This window comes from Trachemys scripta, chromosome 2, assembly GCF_013100865.1.
Source record: "Trachemys scripta elegans isolate TJP31775 chromosome 2, CAS_Tse_1.0, whole genome shotgun sequence".
NCBI lineage: Eukaryota > Metazoa > Chordata > Testudines > Emydidae > Trachemys > Trachemys scripta.
Window position 1 is genome coordinate 46,313,144 of NC_048299.1, and position 12,895 is coordinate 46,326,038.

At 38.4% G+C, this 12,895-nt stretch overlaps 1 protein-coding gene across 9 annotated transcripts in view; it reads left to right on the forward strand.

The window, feature by feature from the left end:
• PPP1R9A (protein phosphatase 1 regulatory subunit 9A) overlaps positions 1-12,356 on the forward strand; it is a 222,721-nt gene extending 210,365 nt beyond the window's left edge. For 3 of the 9 annotated variants that reach the window (XM_034760478.1, XM_034760477.1, XM_034760480.1), the window contains 5 exons: positions 3,380-3,578; positions 5,817-5,936; positions 8,093-8,116; positions 9,268-9,450; positions 11,018-12,356. In XM_034760478.1, the coding sequence (XP_034616369.1) occupies positions 3,380-3,578; positions 5,817-5,936; positions 8,093-8,116; positions 9,268-9,450; positions 11,018-11,230 (739 nt within the window). In that variant the 3' untranslated portion in view covers positions 11,231-12,356. The remainder of the gene's footprint in view (positions 1-3,379; positions 3,579-5,816; positions 5,937-8,092; positions 8,117-9,267; positions 9,451-11,017) is intronic. The other 6 variants (XM_034760479.1, XM_034760485.1, XM_034760481.1 and 3 more) reach the window with 3 other exon arrangements.
• The last annotated feature ends 539 nt before the right edge of the window (positions 12,357-12,895 follow it).

Here is a 12,895-nt window from a genome sequence, read left to right on the forward strand (position 1 = left end):
AGGACAGCAGACCTTAAATATATTTTGCAGCAGCCCTATAAGACAGCTTATTTCAGAAAGTGAACAGCTTCATAACAATTTGAAGATGCATAGGAAAATTACATATTAGAATTAATTGCTTAATGAGACACCATCTTCAGCACCTCTGTTCACTCAAACTCAAAAACCCAGAAGTGGCAACACCACACTTCTTTCCCACAGTACATATAGTGAACTTTCCTTGAAGATCTCCTGTGCAAGTACTAAGGAGCTCTGGCCAGATCCCAGACCTAGGTCGTATGGCTGCAGGCATGAAAGAGTGAGCCTTTTTGTTAAATGCCAGAAATGGTATAGTAGAATAATACATTCTAAAAACTATAAAAAACCAAACTCATCTAAAACTAACAGAAAGCAACACAAATGCAAAAGAAAAACAATAATATAAATGAACAATCAAAGTAAATAAAATTAATCCAACTGTGAATTCTCTGCAGAAATACTGTTTTGACTTGGGCACGTGCACAGTGATTTGTGGAACTTTGCTGACATTCTAACATACAGATACATTTAAAACTTTTTACAATCATTAAGCCAAAGTCCTAACCTTGTATCCGAGAGGAGGATTGTTGCGCTGAATATAATGTTCTAGATTGGTGCACACAATTCCCAGTGATGTCAGTAAGAGTAGCTAGCCATGTCCTATTCTGGGGTAAATCACTGCAGCCCTATTGAAATCAGTGGAGCTACATCTGTTTACAGGACCTGACTCATTGTGTGCCTCTCTAAGGCTGTGTATAGCTTGTGCTATATATTGCTGTATGTCTCTGGGGAAAGAGCGAAATTTGTAAAAGAAAACTGTGTGCAGTGATGCGTATCTGTGAGAGATCTATAGTCTTTAGTGAGTATATTTAGCATTTGAATGACAAACCAAAGTGAAAAAAATGAATCTTTCCTTGCCTGTGAGAAATAACCCCTAGAGTAGAATTGTTTTCTTATTTAACTGTACAAAATATTTCTTCCTTCCTGTGAGAAATAGTCAAGAGCAGACTGAGAATCAGTAAATAGTAAAATATAATCCTGATCATTCATTTCTAATAGCCTTTCATTTTTCACTGCTGAATATGCCTGCTTTTGAATTCCGTTGTTGAAGGCAAAGATTGGTATTACCGCTCTCAAAATTCATGAGCTTTTACAACTCTCATTACGCCTCTGGATACTGGAACATTATTATCACTGTGTAATGTTTTAAAGACTGTTTGTACTTTCCTTTGTTTCTGACTCTAAAGAATTTGCTTCTCAAGATCTTTGGATTCTAGGGAAGGATGCTTTCCTTAGAATCCAAAGATGAGGAAGCTCTTTGAACGCAAGGGACCGATCCCATGACAACATCCTATTATAATGATTTATTCCCATTAGTGCCACTGATTGATGTAGAATTAATCATTTTGTCAGATACATGCTTCATGCACTATTTTGCCATTGTTGGCATTTGTACTGATTGTACTCTCCTCCGTGACCACCACTGGTCATAGATAAATCAGAACTGCCTCAGTTCTGCAACGCAGGTGGGAAGCATGAGCTCTCCTGCCCATGCAGCAGAATGAGCCTATATGTTATCAAGCCCAGCAATGTAGAGAACACCTCTATTCTTCCCTGCACAGCAAGATTTTGGGAAAGATCTGGGGTAAGCTTATGGGAGGAGCAGGAGTGAGGCTGATGGATCTTCCACTGTGTGGATGGCCATCTTTACTGGGGAGGGGGATTCCTGCTCTGCCGCTGTGGGTGGACCTTATGCCAAACCTGGCTACTCATGGGCCTAGAGCAATCAGGCTTGTCTGCTCCAGCCAGAGAACAGCTGATCATTTTCTGCTTACTGTAGTTAAATAAGCTGCTTTTTTTTACAATCTGAAGTTGCGTTATGTGTTTTTATAAATGTATATGGTCATTTGTCCAGCATTTCTCTGGGCAGGCAATAGAGTTCAGTTAGTATGAATGGCCTTTACTTTGAGGTATGGTATGGTCAGAAAAAACAACACTTGGGCACTGTTCAGTTCTCATCTGCCACCAACTTGCTTTGGTAGTTATTTACCCTCTCTTTGCCTCAGTTTCTCTATCTGCAAAATGGGTGCAATACTTCCTACTTCACAGAGCTGCTGAGGATTAATAAGTAGGTAAATGGTTATAAATCAGTTTGAAGGCTTGAAGTGATAAGTATTACTTCCCCTCCTTAAAAATACTGCAGAATGCTAATATATGGGGATATTTGGAAATTGAATTTTTGAAATAAATGTGGCTCTAGGTTTTGTACAATCATTATAACTACATCCAAATTTCATTAGAGCAAATAAACAAAATATACTTAGCTCCATGTGCCTGCTCTGAAACCCTAATGAGCCCTCTTGATCTAGATTGTATTATTCTAAAATTCGGGTAACCAACCAAAATGGTGTGTATGCATGAAAGAAGAGCCTTTTGAAGTGTCCCAGCCTTAGGAATATATCCACCATATACAGATAAAAAGCATAAGAAAGACAGGGGGCTAAAATCCTGCTCTGACACCACTATAAAATTCAAGGGGGCTCCATTAATTCCAATGGAGTTATGCCAGATTTACATTGGTGGCCGGGGTGCTGAAACAATTTGTATAGTAGGGGTGATGATTGCCATTGAACCAAACTGTAAACCCTGTCTGTGAATGGAAATCACTTTAAGCCAAGGGGTGCTGCTGCACCCAAGTTCTAGCACCTGTGCTGGTGCAACTAAATACAGAATTTTGCTGTGAGATCCGGGGGCAGAGTTAAATACATGTATTTTAAAGCAATAGAACCATTCAATTCTGAAACAGGCTATCATAAATCCTGCTCAAAAGATATCTCAAATTATAGCCAAAGCCCATGGGCCAAATTCTGGCCTCAGTTAAGTCCCGGCAGCCCCAGTGATTCTAGAATGTAAAGTCTTTGGGGCAGGGGCCCAGACTTTATAGCTTGTCCATAAAGCACCTAACACACTTGGACAGAATAGAGGTAATAATTTACCCTGTTATTCTTATAACTGTTAGCTTTTCCTCGATGGTGACATTCAAGTCACTCTATTTTTGTTTTAGCAAAGGTAAGCTGATCATTTGATTAGGCTTACCTAAAAAAAACTTTATAAAGAAAAGTCTTTAAAATTTATGTCAGGATACTGATATTACATATAGAGAACTTGAGTTCAAAAACTACCCTTTTCTCCCTTTATCTAATGTTATGTTTTCAGAATGCCAATACCTACAAGTTATTTTAGTGTTCAACCATGTTTTTAGAAGTAATTACTCTTTTTGTAATTATGTTATTTTAAATTATTATTTTGTTTATTGAGTTTTATAATCTAACGCAGATTGCGGCTCCTTTCTCTTAAACAGGACCACTCGAGAGATGCTGGAGAGCTCAGCAAGCAATGCATCTATATCAGAGCGATCCTCCTCTCTCCCCTATAGCATACCATTCACATGGTATGGAGAGAGTGGCAGGGGATCCAATTCTTCCAGCAACCTGCCTTCATCTAGCAGCTCAACTGAACCGTCCTCTGAAAATCTAAGTCCAGCTAAAAAAGGGTCCAAGGTAGAAAACAAAAGCTACCGTATTCCCAGTATGTGGGAAGCTCAATGCTTCAGGAGAAATAAAGAGCCAATGTGGTAATACTGCAATAAACAATGCATGGTGTTCATTGTACAGTAAAAACCCATCATTTTTAATACTACCATTCCAGATTGTATATACCTTTTTATTCCGACTCTCTTTTGATGTATGTTACTAGTAAGATCGGTATGATGTGCTGCACCATACCAAATGGCACCAGTGGAAAACAGCATTTTTATTCACAGAACAAATGCTAGATTTGTGTATTAAATTACAGATATTTTACTGCATTTTTCAGGACTGATTGTCGAGGGGAGGGAATATCTAACTCCGTTTAACCTCTCAAAGTGAGACGTTTACAAACTAAGAAATGTCAATAATGTACACTGTTGGCAATGTTGTTGTAGCCCTGTCAGTCCCAGGATATTAGAGAGACAAGGTGGGTGAGGTAATATCTTCTATTGGACCAACTTCTGTTGGTGGAAGAGATCACTTTCAAACTTCACTGTTAGTTATTTGCCTTTTTTTGCACAATAACAAATCTGCCTTTTGCACTTGTTGGATATCAGATTTAATTCCATTTCTGAAAATATTTGAAGTTAAAAACATGAATTATTTAAAATATTTTTGTGATTCCTTTCTATGTGCATGAAAGCTTTCAGCATGATAGCCCTAAAATGTATTGTACATAACTTTCCTGTGTTGTTTAATCTGTTTTCATCTGTGGGAAATATTTCTCTAGCAGAATATACCTTGTTATAGCCTGTGCACGTCACTATTTATATTGGGCTGGAAAGGAAACTGAAGTGGTTCTGACCCTCCTTTTCGGGAGTGTGACTCCAAGTGACATTCATTTTTCACATATGCAGTAGCAATTTTCGAAGTTTTCAAAGGCATTTACCATTCCTTAGGGCCTACATAGGAATCTACAAGATTGCAGAACTCTGACTGGAAACAAAATCTTACCATTATGCGGAGAGAAAGACAAGATTACCTGATTTGGATTGAGCAAAGATAGGGCACATAAAGGCGACACAGGGTGTATGTGGAGGGGAGATTTTCAAAGGGACAAAAAGTAGTTGGGTGTACCCAACTTTCATGTGATGTCATTATCCCACTAGTTCTCCAGAGGGACTTCCAGCAGAAAAAGGGAGGTCAAGACTGGATATTCTTCATATTTTTTTAAAGAGCTAGTTGAAAAACGTGTGGGTATTTTTGTTGTTTGTTTCTTTGCACTGACTTACACTTGTTACATTATTGCACATTCGTCTCTGGATTTGAACACCGAGGATGTGGAGTCTGAATCTGTTTGTTTTTTATTGAACCTCAGTCGCGTCAGGAATTTCTTAATTTTTGTTGTTGTTTTGAAATTGAACTGTTTTCCAAACTCTAATGCAGATCTGTTGCCAATTGTTGTATTCCCCAATGGTGATTTTTATGAATTTCTAGGACTATATATGAATCATGGAGTAATATTTTGCTCATCTTTGCTATACAGTATAATATTTGTCATTTCATTTTTAAGGAAAATAAATGTCTATTTTGTGGTTACCGTTGCAGCGAATAGCAGCACCTAACATCAGAAGGTCTCCTTTACCTTCTGTCTTATCTAAAGGTTTAGGCAAAGAGGGAAGAACCTCTCATTTCTGTAAGAGTTTATTTAGGGCCCAATCCAAAATGGATTCACAGGATGATTTCCTTGCCTTTTCAATAGTGACTTTCATTTCTCCCTCATAATCCACCCTCTCTCCTACCCATTGTGTAACTGCATGTGCTGTGATTGTCCTAAATGTGTGGAGGGCAGGCATCCTGGAAGGCTGCAAAGGCTATTGATCAGCCATGAGAAGCAGTGAAGTTGGCAGCCTCAGAAGGGGCAGGGAGTGTCATCTCTAAGTGGAAGCCTGGAAATTGCTCTCAGACATCTTTGTTACTAAGACACTAACCTGGCAAAAATCTCTCTTAAATACATACCACAGTAATATGTTGTTTGCACTGTTTTTGTAGCTGTGTTGGTCTCTCTAATACCACAGTAATAAACATATTACATATTATTTCACAAATCATTAACAGTAATAAAGATTGGGCATCCTTATAATAATTGGTTCAGTAAATTATTGAAATCACTCCTGAACTATGCCTGCCTGGAGGGGAAAAGCAAGTCTCCTACAAGATGTGTGTGTAAGATCTTACGTTGACTTTGACCCATCTTTTTGTCTACAGAATTTCACATTCACTGATGACTTCAGTCCCAGCAGCACAAGTTCAGCTGATTTGAGTGGTTTAGGAGCAGAACCGAAAACCCCTGGTTTCTCTCATTCCTTAGCATTATCATCAGATGAGGTATGTCTCTGTCATTTTTATAATGGGCAAGAGTTAATTTTTTTTTCCAATAGGATTTTTCTTAATAAGTATTCAAATTATAGTTATTTTCTAGAAAACATCATTGGAAAAGAAGTATTTGATTCCTGGTTTGCCTTTTATTACAATATGTTTCATACTTTGGTATGTATAGGAAATAAAATAGGGAAATAACAAAATAAGATTGGATTCATAAAACATGCCTTTGCCACCATTTTGTTTCTGTATATTTTTCCTATATTTACATTTAAGTACATGCACACGGACCAATATACACAGTTTGTTAATGTCATATGTTAAAATAAATATAACTGGGATGCCTTTGAGGGAATATGAAGTGTGGGCTAGCTAGGTTGTAGAGGTATGGTATAGTTAGACCAGCTGGTGAAGCCATTTATGATTGAATTTTAAGGACCAAACTTCAAAGGTGCCTCCACCCAACCTCTGTGTGTGTGATGAGTTTAAAAAAAAATCACCTGTCTGTGCAGTTTTTGCACATTATTACACGTCTATAATATGTAAACTTTATACCATGCACATTTGCATTCAATTTGTGCTTGGTTTGTGCATGCACAGTAGAGTTCACCTAAATTCTGTGCTGTGTTTTGACCAGAGGTTGTCTTGTTTTGTTTCTTTGCACAAGTGTTAGTGTGCAAAAATTGTGCCCATTGGATTGGGTGCCAAAATTACATGTCACAAACAGATGCTCTGTTTTGAAAATGGGGTCCTAAAACGAGCTTGGTAAAGTCACTGGGCCAGCTCTTCTGTGGAGCTACAGTTATTTACACTAGCTGAGGATCTGGACTACTGACTCACTAAGCAGCAGATCATGCCTAGGTTACATGTGAACCCAGATAAGGTGCAGATGAGCATCTTTATCTTTTTATAAACACAGAACCTGTAATCCACTGTAAATATTATGGTGAACTCCATATTTTCTTGTGTGAGATACATGCCAGGATTTGCTCTAGAGAGCTTGATTTTGAAACATCTGTTTCTATTATTTTTAGGACACTTACGTTTGTTGTTATAAATATATTACTACAGATTAATATTAATGCCTGCTCTGCATGTGTTTAAAAGGAGATGACTGTTACATATAGCCACAGTTGTCAAAATTTAAGTCTACAAAGCTAGAAGTCCTATAGACACTACTTACTATGGTAGGAGTATTGCTGCTGTTTAAGAGTAGATGTTTACTATGACCACAGTAGACTACTGGGCAGTGGTCATGTGAGAATTGTCTGTACTAATGAGAATAGCAAACGGTAAAGAACTGTTCATTTAGACTCATTCATTCTACATGATCTTTCTATTTTGACAGTACATTTCACTAAAATCTACGTTATTAAATATTTTTGCTCTCTTATTATTTCACATAATTCTTATTTGCTGTGTATTTTAGTGTAGATAATACTCTGTATCCGGTATGCCAAATGATAAGTTTGAAAATGCTTCCATTTTTCTTTTTAAGCCCTCTCTCCTAATACTTCGATTTTGCTGTCTCTGCAATATCTAATATAAACAGGCTATAAAAATAAAATAAAATAAAATAATGGCCTCTCTGTCCTCTGCTGCATACTAAATAGCAGCTTCTGAATCAGTCGGTGTGTTCAGTGAGTGCTGCAGAGGACACCTACTCAGCCCTTCTTGTAAGAGATGCTGCTTGGATGAGTCTTTAGCCGTTCACTGCTGACTGCTACAGATCTGGGATTATTAGTGGCACTGCCAGGAACCTCTCCCACAGACCTCCCTGCTGGAGACGACATAACCACTTGTGAGACAAAAGAATGATAAGCAAGGGGTGGGGAGGAACACACATTCTTATTCCACTTCACACCCCAGAAACTGAGGGTCTTTGCTGCTTCCATTGTAGTCATTGGCAAAGCTCCCATTGACCAGTGATGCAGGATCAGGACAGGCCCTAACTAGGAAATTGTGTGCTTTGTAGTTAAGCTGTGAGCATAACCTTTCTGGGTTTGGAAATAGTTTTAAAAGCGCTCTGTTTTTCAATAACCAGACCTGTTTGCAAATCGCGGTGCTGCCCTTGCCTGAACTCTCTCGCACGCTGTTACATGTTCTGTATTTTGTTTCTATAATGCTTTTCTTTCCCATTTCTTTGTTGCTCCCTCACTCAGAGCCTGGATATGATTGATGATGAGGTGAGATACTAGTGAGCTCTTTGTGGTGGACTGTGTGACCGTGGCGTGGCAATTTGTCGTCTCATTTGCAGATTTGCATTTCTGATATTCCGTTGTGCGGCAAATCTCCCTGTTAAAGCACAAACACAAGCCCACAGGTGTCAGCCTTCCTGCTGCAGTTTTCGGGCTTATAGCAAATTACATTCCTTGTGGTTTATTGAGGTGTTTGTGGGGGCTGCATTTCAGAACAAGTACACTGGACTGACTCCGCCGCTGTGCTGAATTCATGCTTGGTGCAGAGTAGGCAAACGCTTAGGGTTTAGGGTTTATGCCATCTTTCCCCATCCCCGATCCAGGGGCCTGCTGGGGGCTGAAACAGCCCCCAGTGCAATTTAAACCAGCTTAAAGACTGTTCTAAATTACGCCAACTGCAGCGGTCCCATAGCAACTGCTTCACTGATCAGGGATTGATCAGAGCATCATGTGTTCCAGCTCAACCCCAGCATACCCCTTATGCAGCACAGGCGGGAGGAGCTATGCCAGCTTCACATCACCCAGGAATCCCTGGCTGTCTCCTTTAGCACAGCTTTCCTGCTGTTTCCTTCATACAGCACAGAGCAGCTAGATCCGGGGCCAAGGATGAGGCTCACTGTCTGTTCTGTACTGTGACTGTGTCTCTTCTCATCGGTTTTCCTAGACAATAACTTTGGATATTTATTATCGTCATCTTGAATTTTGGAGTGGTTTTGTAAGGAATTTTTTGAAAAATTTCATATTTTAAACTTTCCAAACATACCGTAATGCGCCTTTAAGGTAGACCACAAAATTCCAGTATATCCTTAAAAACATTCTGTACAAAGACATGTTAAAAGATTAAAACCTGGAGAGGGGATGGGAATCTTCCCATTGTGCTGCCTAGCCCTAGTCAGTCATTGTCTGTGACTTCCTCTTTTGTGTGCCTGCATACAGAAAACTAGCATTACCAAGCTATTTCTGTTGCACTATGTGATATCTGGGTAGATACTGTTGTAATATATTGGTGTATCACTACTGAAGTGTTGTAGTGACGATAGTACAAATACCTCTACTGTAGTGTTGCAAGTATGTGCAGCAATATGCCATTATTAGTCAGTTTTGCCCTTTTAATTATATGCATCATATTTTTGTCACAGATCCTTGATGATGGACAGTCTCCTAAACACAGTCAGTGTCAGAATCGTGCTGTTCAGGAATGGAGCATACAGCAAGTTTCCCACTGGTTAATGAGCCTCAACTTTGAACAGTATGTTTCTGAATTCACCGCCCAAAACATTAATGGAGAGCATCTCCTTCAGCTGGATGGGAGTAAGCTTAAGGTAATGGACTGTCTTGGGGACAAACTTTGTATGTTATTTATTGTCACTGAAGATATTCTTAGATAAAAAGAGAATTCCTTAGGAATGCAAAAAAGGACTGTGTATGGAATGAAGACAGACTGTAATAATAGACATGGTACAGAGGGCCAGAGTATTACTAGAATCATTTAGACCCGTTTTTTAAAGAAATTAAGGCCCATTTGCTTTGCAAAAAATGTGGGTGTACAGTATACCCACATTTGCATGCACAGATCAGATAATTGCATGCATAAGTGGTGTTTGCATGCACATATTTCTCATCCACCTCCATTTTGTAAAAATGTGAGTCATGTAGGATGTTAAATATCAGCACACAAGAAGTAGAGGTAAAATATCTGTAGGCTTGGCAGAATTCAATTTTTTTTATAATTTCAGCAAATAATATCTGTTTATTGTCCAGCATTTTTTCCAGTTTGCATTGATTTCAATTTTCACAGTTGCAAGAAATTATGGGTGGGCGGGTCAGACAATAATTATTTAATGAGAGTGTATATACTGAGATTCAAGAAGTTAAAGCTTTATAACTGTTAAAACACAAATTGTTAACAGCACATTTAAGGATATTTACTTTGTATATTTTGAAATCAACTTCTGATAAGTTCTCAAGCAGCATTTTTCTGACTATCTGTTAATTTCTGTTGTTACCAATGGAAATATTTTCCCTGTTTGTGTGTGTATGGTGAAATCAGAGTTTACTGACATTTACCGATTTAAAAAAATCAAATCCTTCCAAGCCTAAATATTGGTCTGCTGGTGAAGAGTGTGCCTTGTACAGCTTTCCCTTTTTTCATCAGTCCATGTATATGGTTCATTGTCAGTCTCTTTCTACCACACATTTGTCTATCATATGTATCAGAGAAGGGGGTTGGCCGTGGATAGTATATTGGGTCTAGATACACAGTTTAAAAGTTTTGATATACAAAGTGTGCATTAATTTGTTGCAATAAAATCATGAGCATACTGCTGATAAAATAAATAAAATCTGGAGTTCTAGGGGCTCAGCATATGTGAAATTCAGGCCCTTAGTGTCTCAGTTGGACACACAAAATTTACCAACTATTTGAAAAATTGGATTTTAACCTTTCTGTATCTCCAGGATTGTTTATGGGGGAAAGAATGGTCTTGTGGCAAAAGCAAAGGCTGGGACTCAGGAAATATGGGGTCTGTTCCTAGCTCTGCCACACACTTCTCCGACTTTGGGCAAATCACTTAAACTCTGTGTGCCTGTGTTTCTCAGTTGATCAAAATCTTTAATATTCTATAAAGCGTTTTGATTTCCTTATGTGGAAGGCAACATACAATAGAAGGGCAAAGTATTATTATTTTCAGTGCACTAACTTGATGTCATGAACTCCTGTTTCCTACCTGACATTAACTCAAGTTTTCACTGTCTTCAGTTTCGTTGAGTTTGTTCAGTTTTCACTGTCTTCTAGTTTAGTTGTTATTATTTAATTTACATAATTTGGCCATAAATGAAACTGCATGGGATTCTTTAATTCTCTTATTCTATTTCTTTCTTTAATATTAGGCCCTTGGTATGACATCTTCCCAGGACAGAGCAATCATTAAAAAAAAGCTAAAGGAAATGAAAGTGTCCATCGAGAGAGCTCGAAAAGCTCAAGAGAAAATGGAAAAGCAAAGGGAAAAGCTTAGGAAGAAAGAACAAGAGCGGCTTCAAAGGAAGTCAAAGAAACTAGACAAGCCTTCATCAGATGCAACAGAGGGCGCTAATGAGCAATGATGAGCCAGAACTACTACTATGTTAGTTAATGTGGAGACACTTCAGGCAAAGAAACTCAAGTTGTCTACAGTACCCCTCCCATTTTCTTGTGGTCATTACACAGGAATATGTACACAAATATGATGCTATAAATAGAATGAATAGGGAAGTTTATATTGTCTGGCTACATTTTCCTGTAGTTACAATACATGCTCTTATTTTTGATCTGCTGAACAATCCAAAACCATTGTTTTATTTTATTTGTTGTTGTTGTTACTTGCAAGCCAGGTATCCTATTTTGGAGAAACATTGAGGGGTTTTACTTTCAAACTGCTATTTTGTATTGGGCTAGTTGTGTTTGGTCATATTGGTAACCAGTGTGACAAAGGGGGATGTGGTCCATTGCATCACAACCACATTTTGACCAGGATCCCTGGTGGTAGATTGCAATGATCAGTGGAGATTTTTGAATCTGGGTAACTGGAGTTGTTCCCACATCTGTTACCATTGACTCATATTTCTAACTGGAATCTCAACTCTTTTACACGACTCTGATATTTAGTTCTGTCTGCTGGAACAGGCTACAGCTCGCATCAGTACCTTAAAATGCCACCGTTTTGCAAATGCAATTGTTCAGTGACTTGTAATTATATGCTGGAAATAAGGATAGGAGAGTCATTATCCTTTCTGGGCAAAAGTGGGGAAGTTGACACTCTTGTGAGCTGTACAGTAATTTAATACAAGAAGGAGACAAAGCTGGTTTACAAGGGGTTCTGAGGGTAACATTTATCCTCCCGATATCCGAGCAAGGCTGACTTTCTGACTTTGGCACAACAGATAGATCTTTAGAGTACACAGGTCATTGTGCTCATGGGGTGTACAGATAAACTTTCCTGTAACACACTATAAGCTTCCTTTTTAAACCAATTCTGAAAAGAAAAGTGGGTGTTTGGAGGGGGTTGTATTTCTAAGGAAAATACCACATCTGCAGATTCTGTCTCCACTGAGTGCTGGGGGCAGTGAGCTTTGTGCTCTGACCTGCACAGCTGTGATCTAATCACAACTGCTGTCTGCTGAAATGATCTCCAAATTTGAGCCTGCTAAAGGCTTTCAGTTTTCAATGAGGTGCACTTTTAAAAAAAAAAAATGCTGCTCAAAGGAAAACAAGATTCACTAATATTAAGGCCAACTAATATAGGCTACAATACAGAAGAAGGCTACTAAATGCAAAGCTGTCATGCACTACCTGTTTTAAATAGAGTGTCGTGAGGACACTCCCCACTAAAAATTCAGCCTTGAGGCATACTTTGCAGAATGTTTGGAATGCTTAAATTGGCTGTTGCGCTACATACTTCAGAGATTTCTCGTATATAGATATGTCTATTAATGAAGCAAACAGTATAGTCTGGCACTGTGTGGTATTACAGTCTCTTAGTAGCCTCTATTTAAATTTTCATTATTTCACCAAATGAATGGGAGGACAATGAACAAGCTTACATAATGAGAAGATGAAGATATTACATTATTGCTTTATTGTCAACGCTTACTGTGTAATAGCATTTATAGGTTATAGCAACATCCGTTCTCTTCAATGCATTCCATACGTATTGACATAAGTAGTAATCTCTGTGTAGTCAGTCATGCCAGGAGTTAATTCTTATTTTGTTAGTCATTGATGCAAAATTA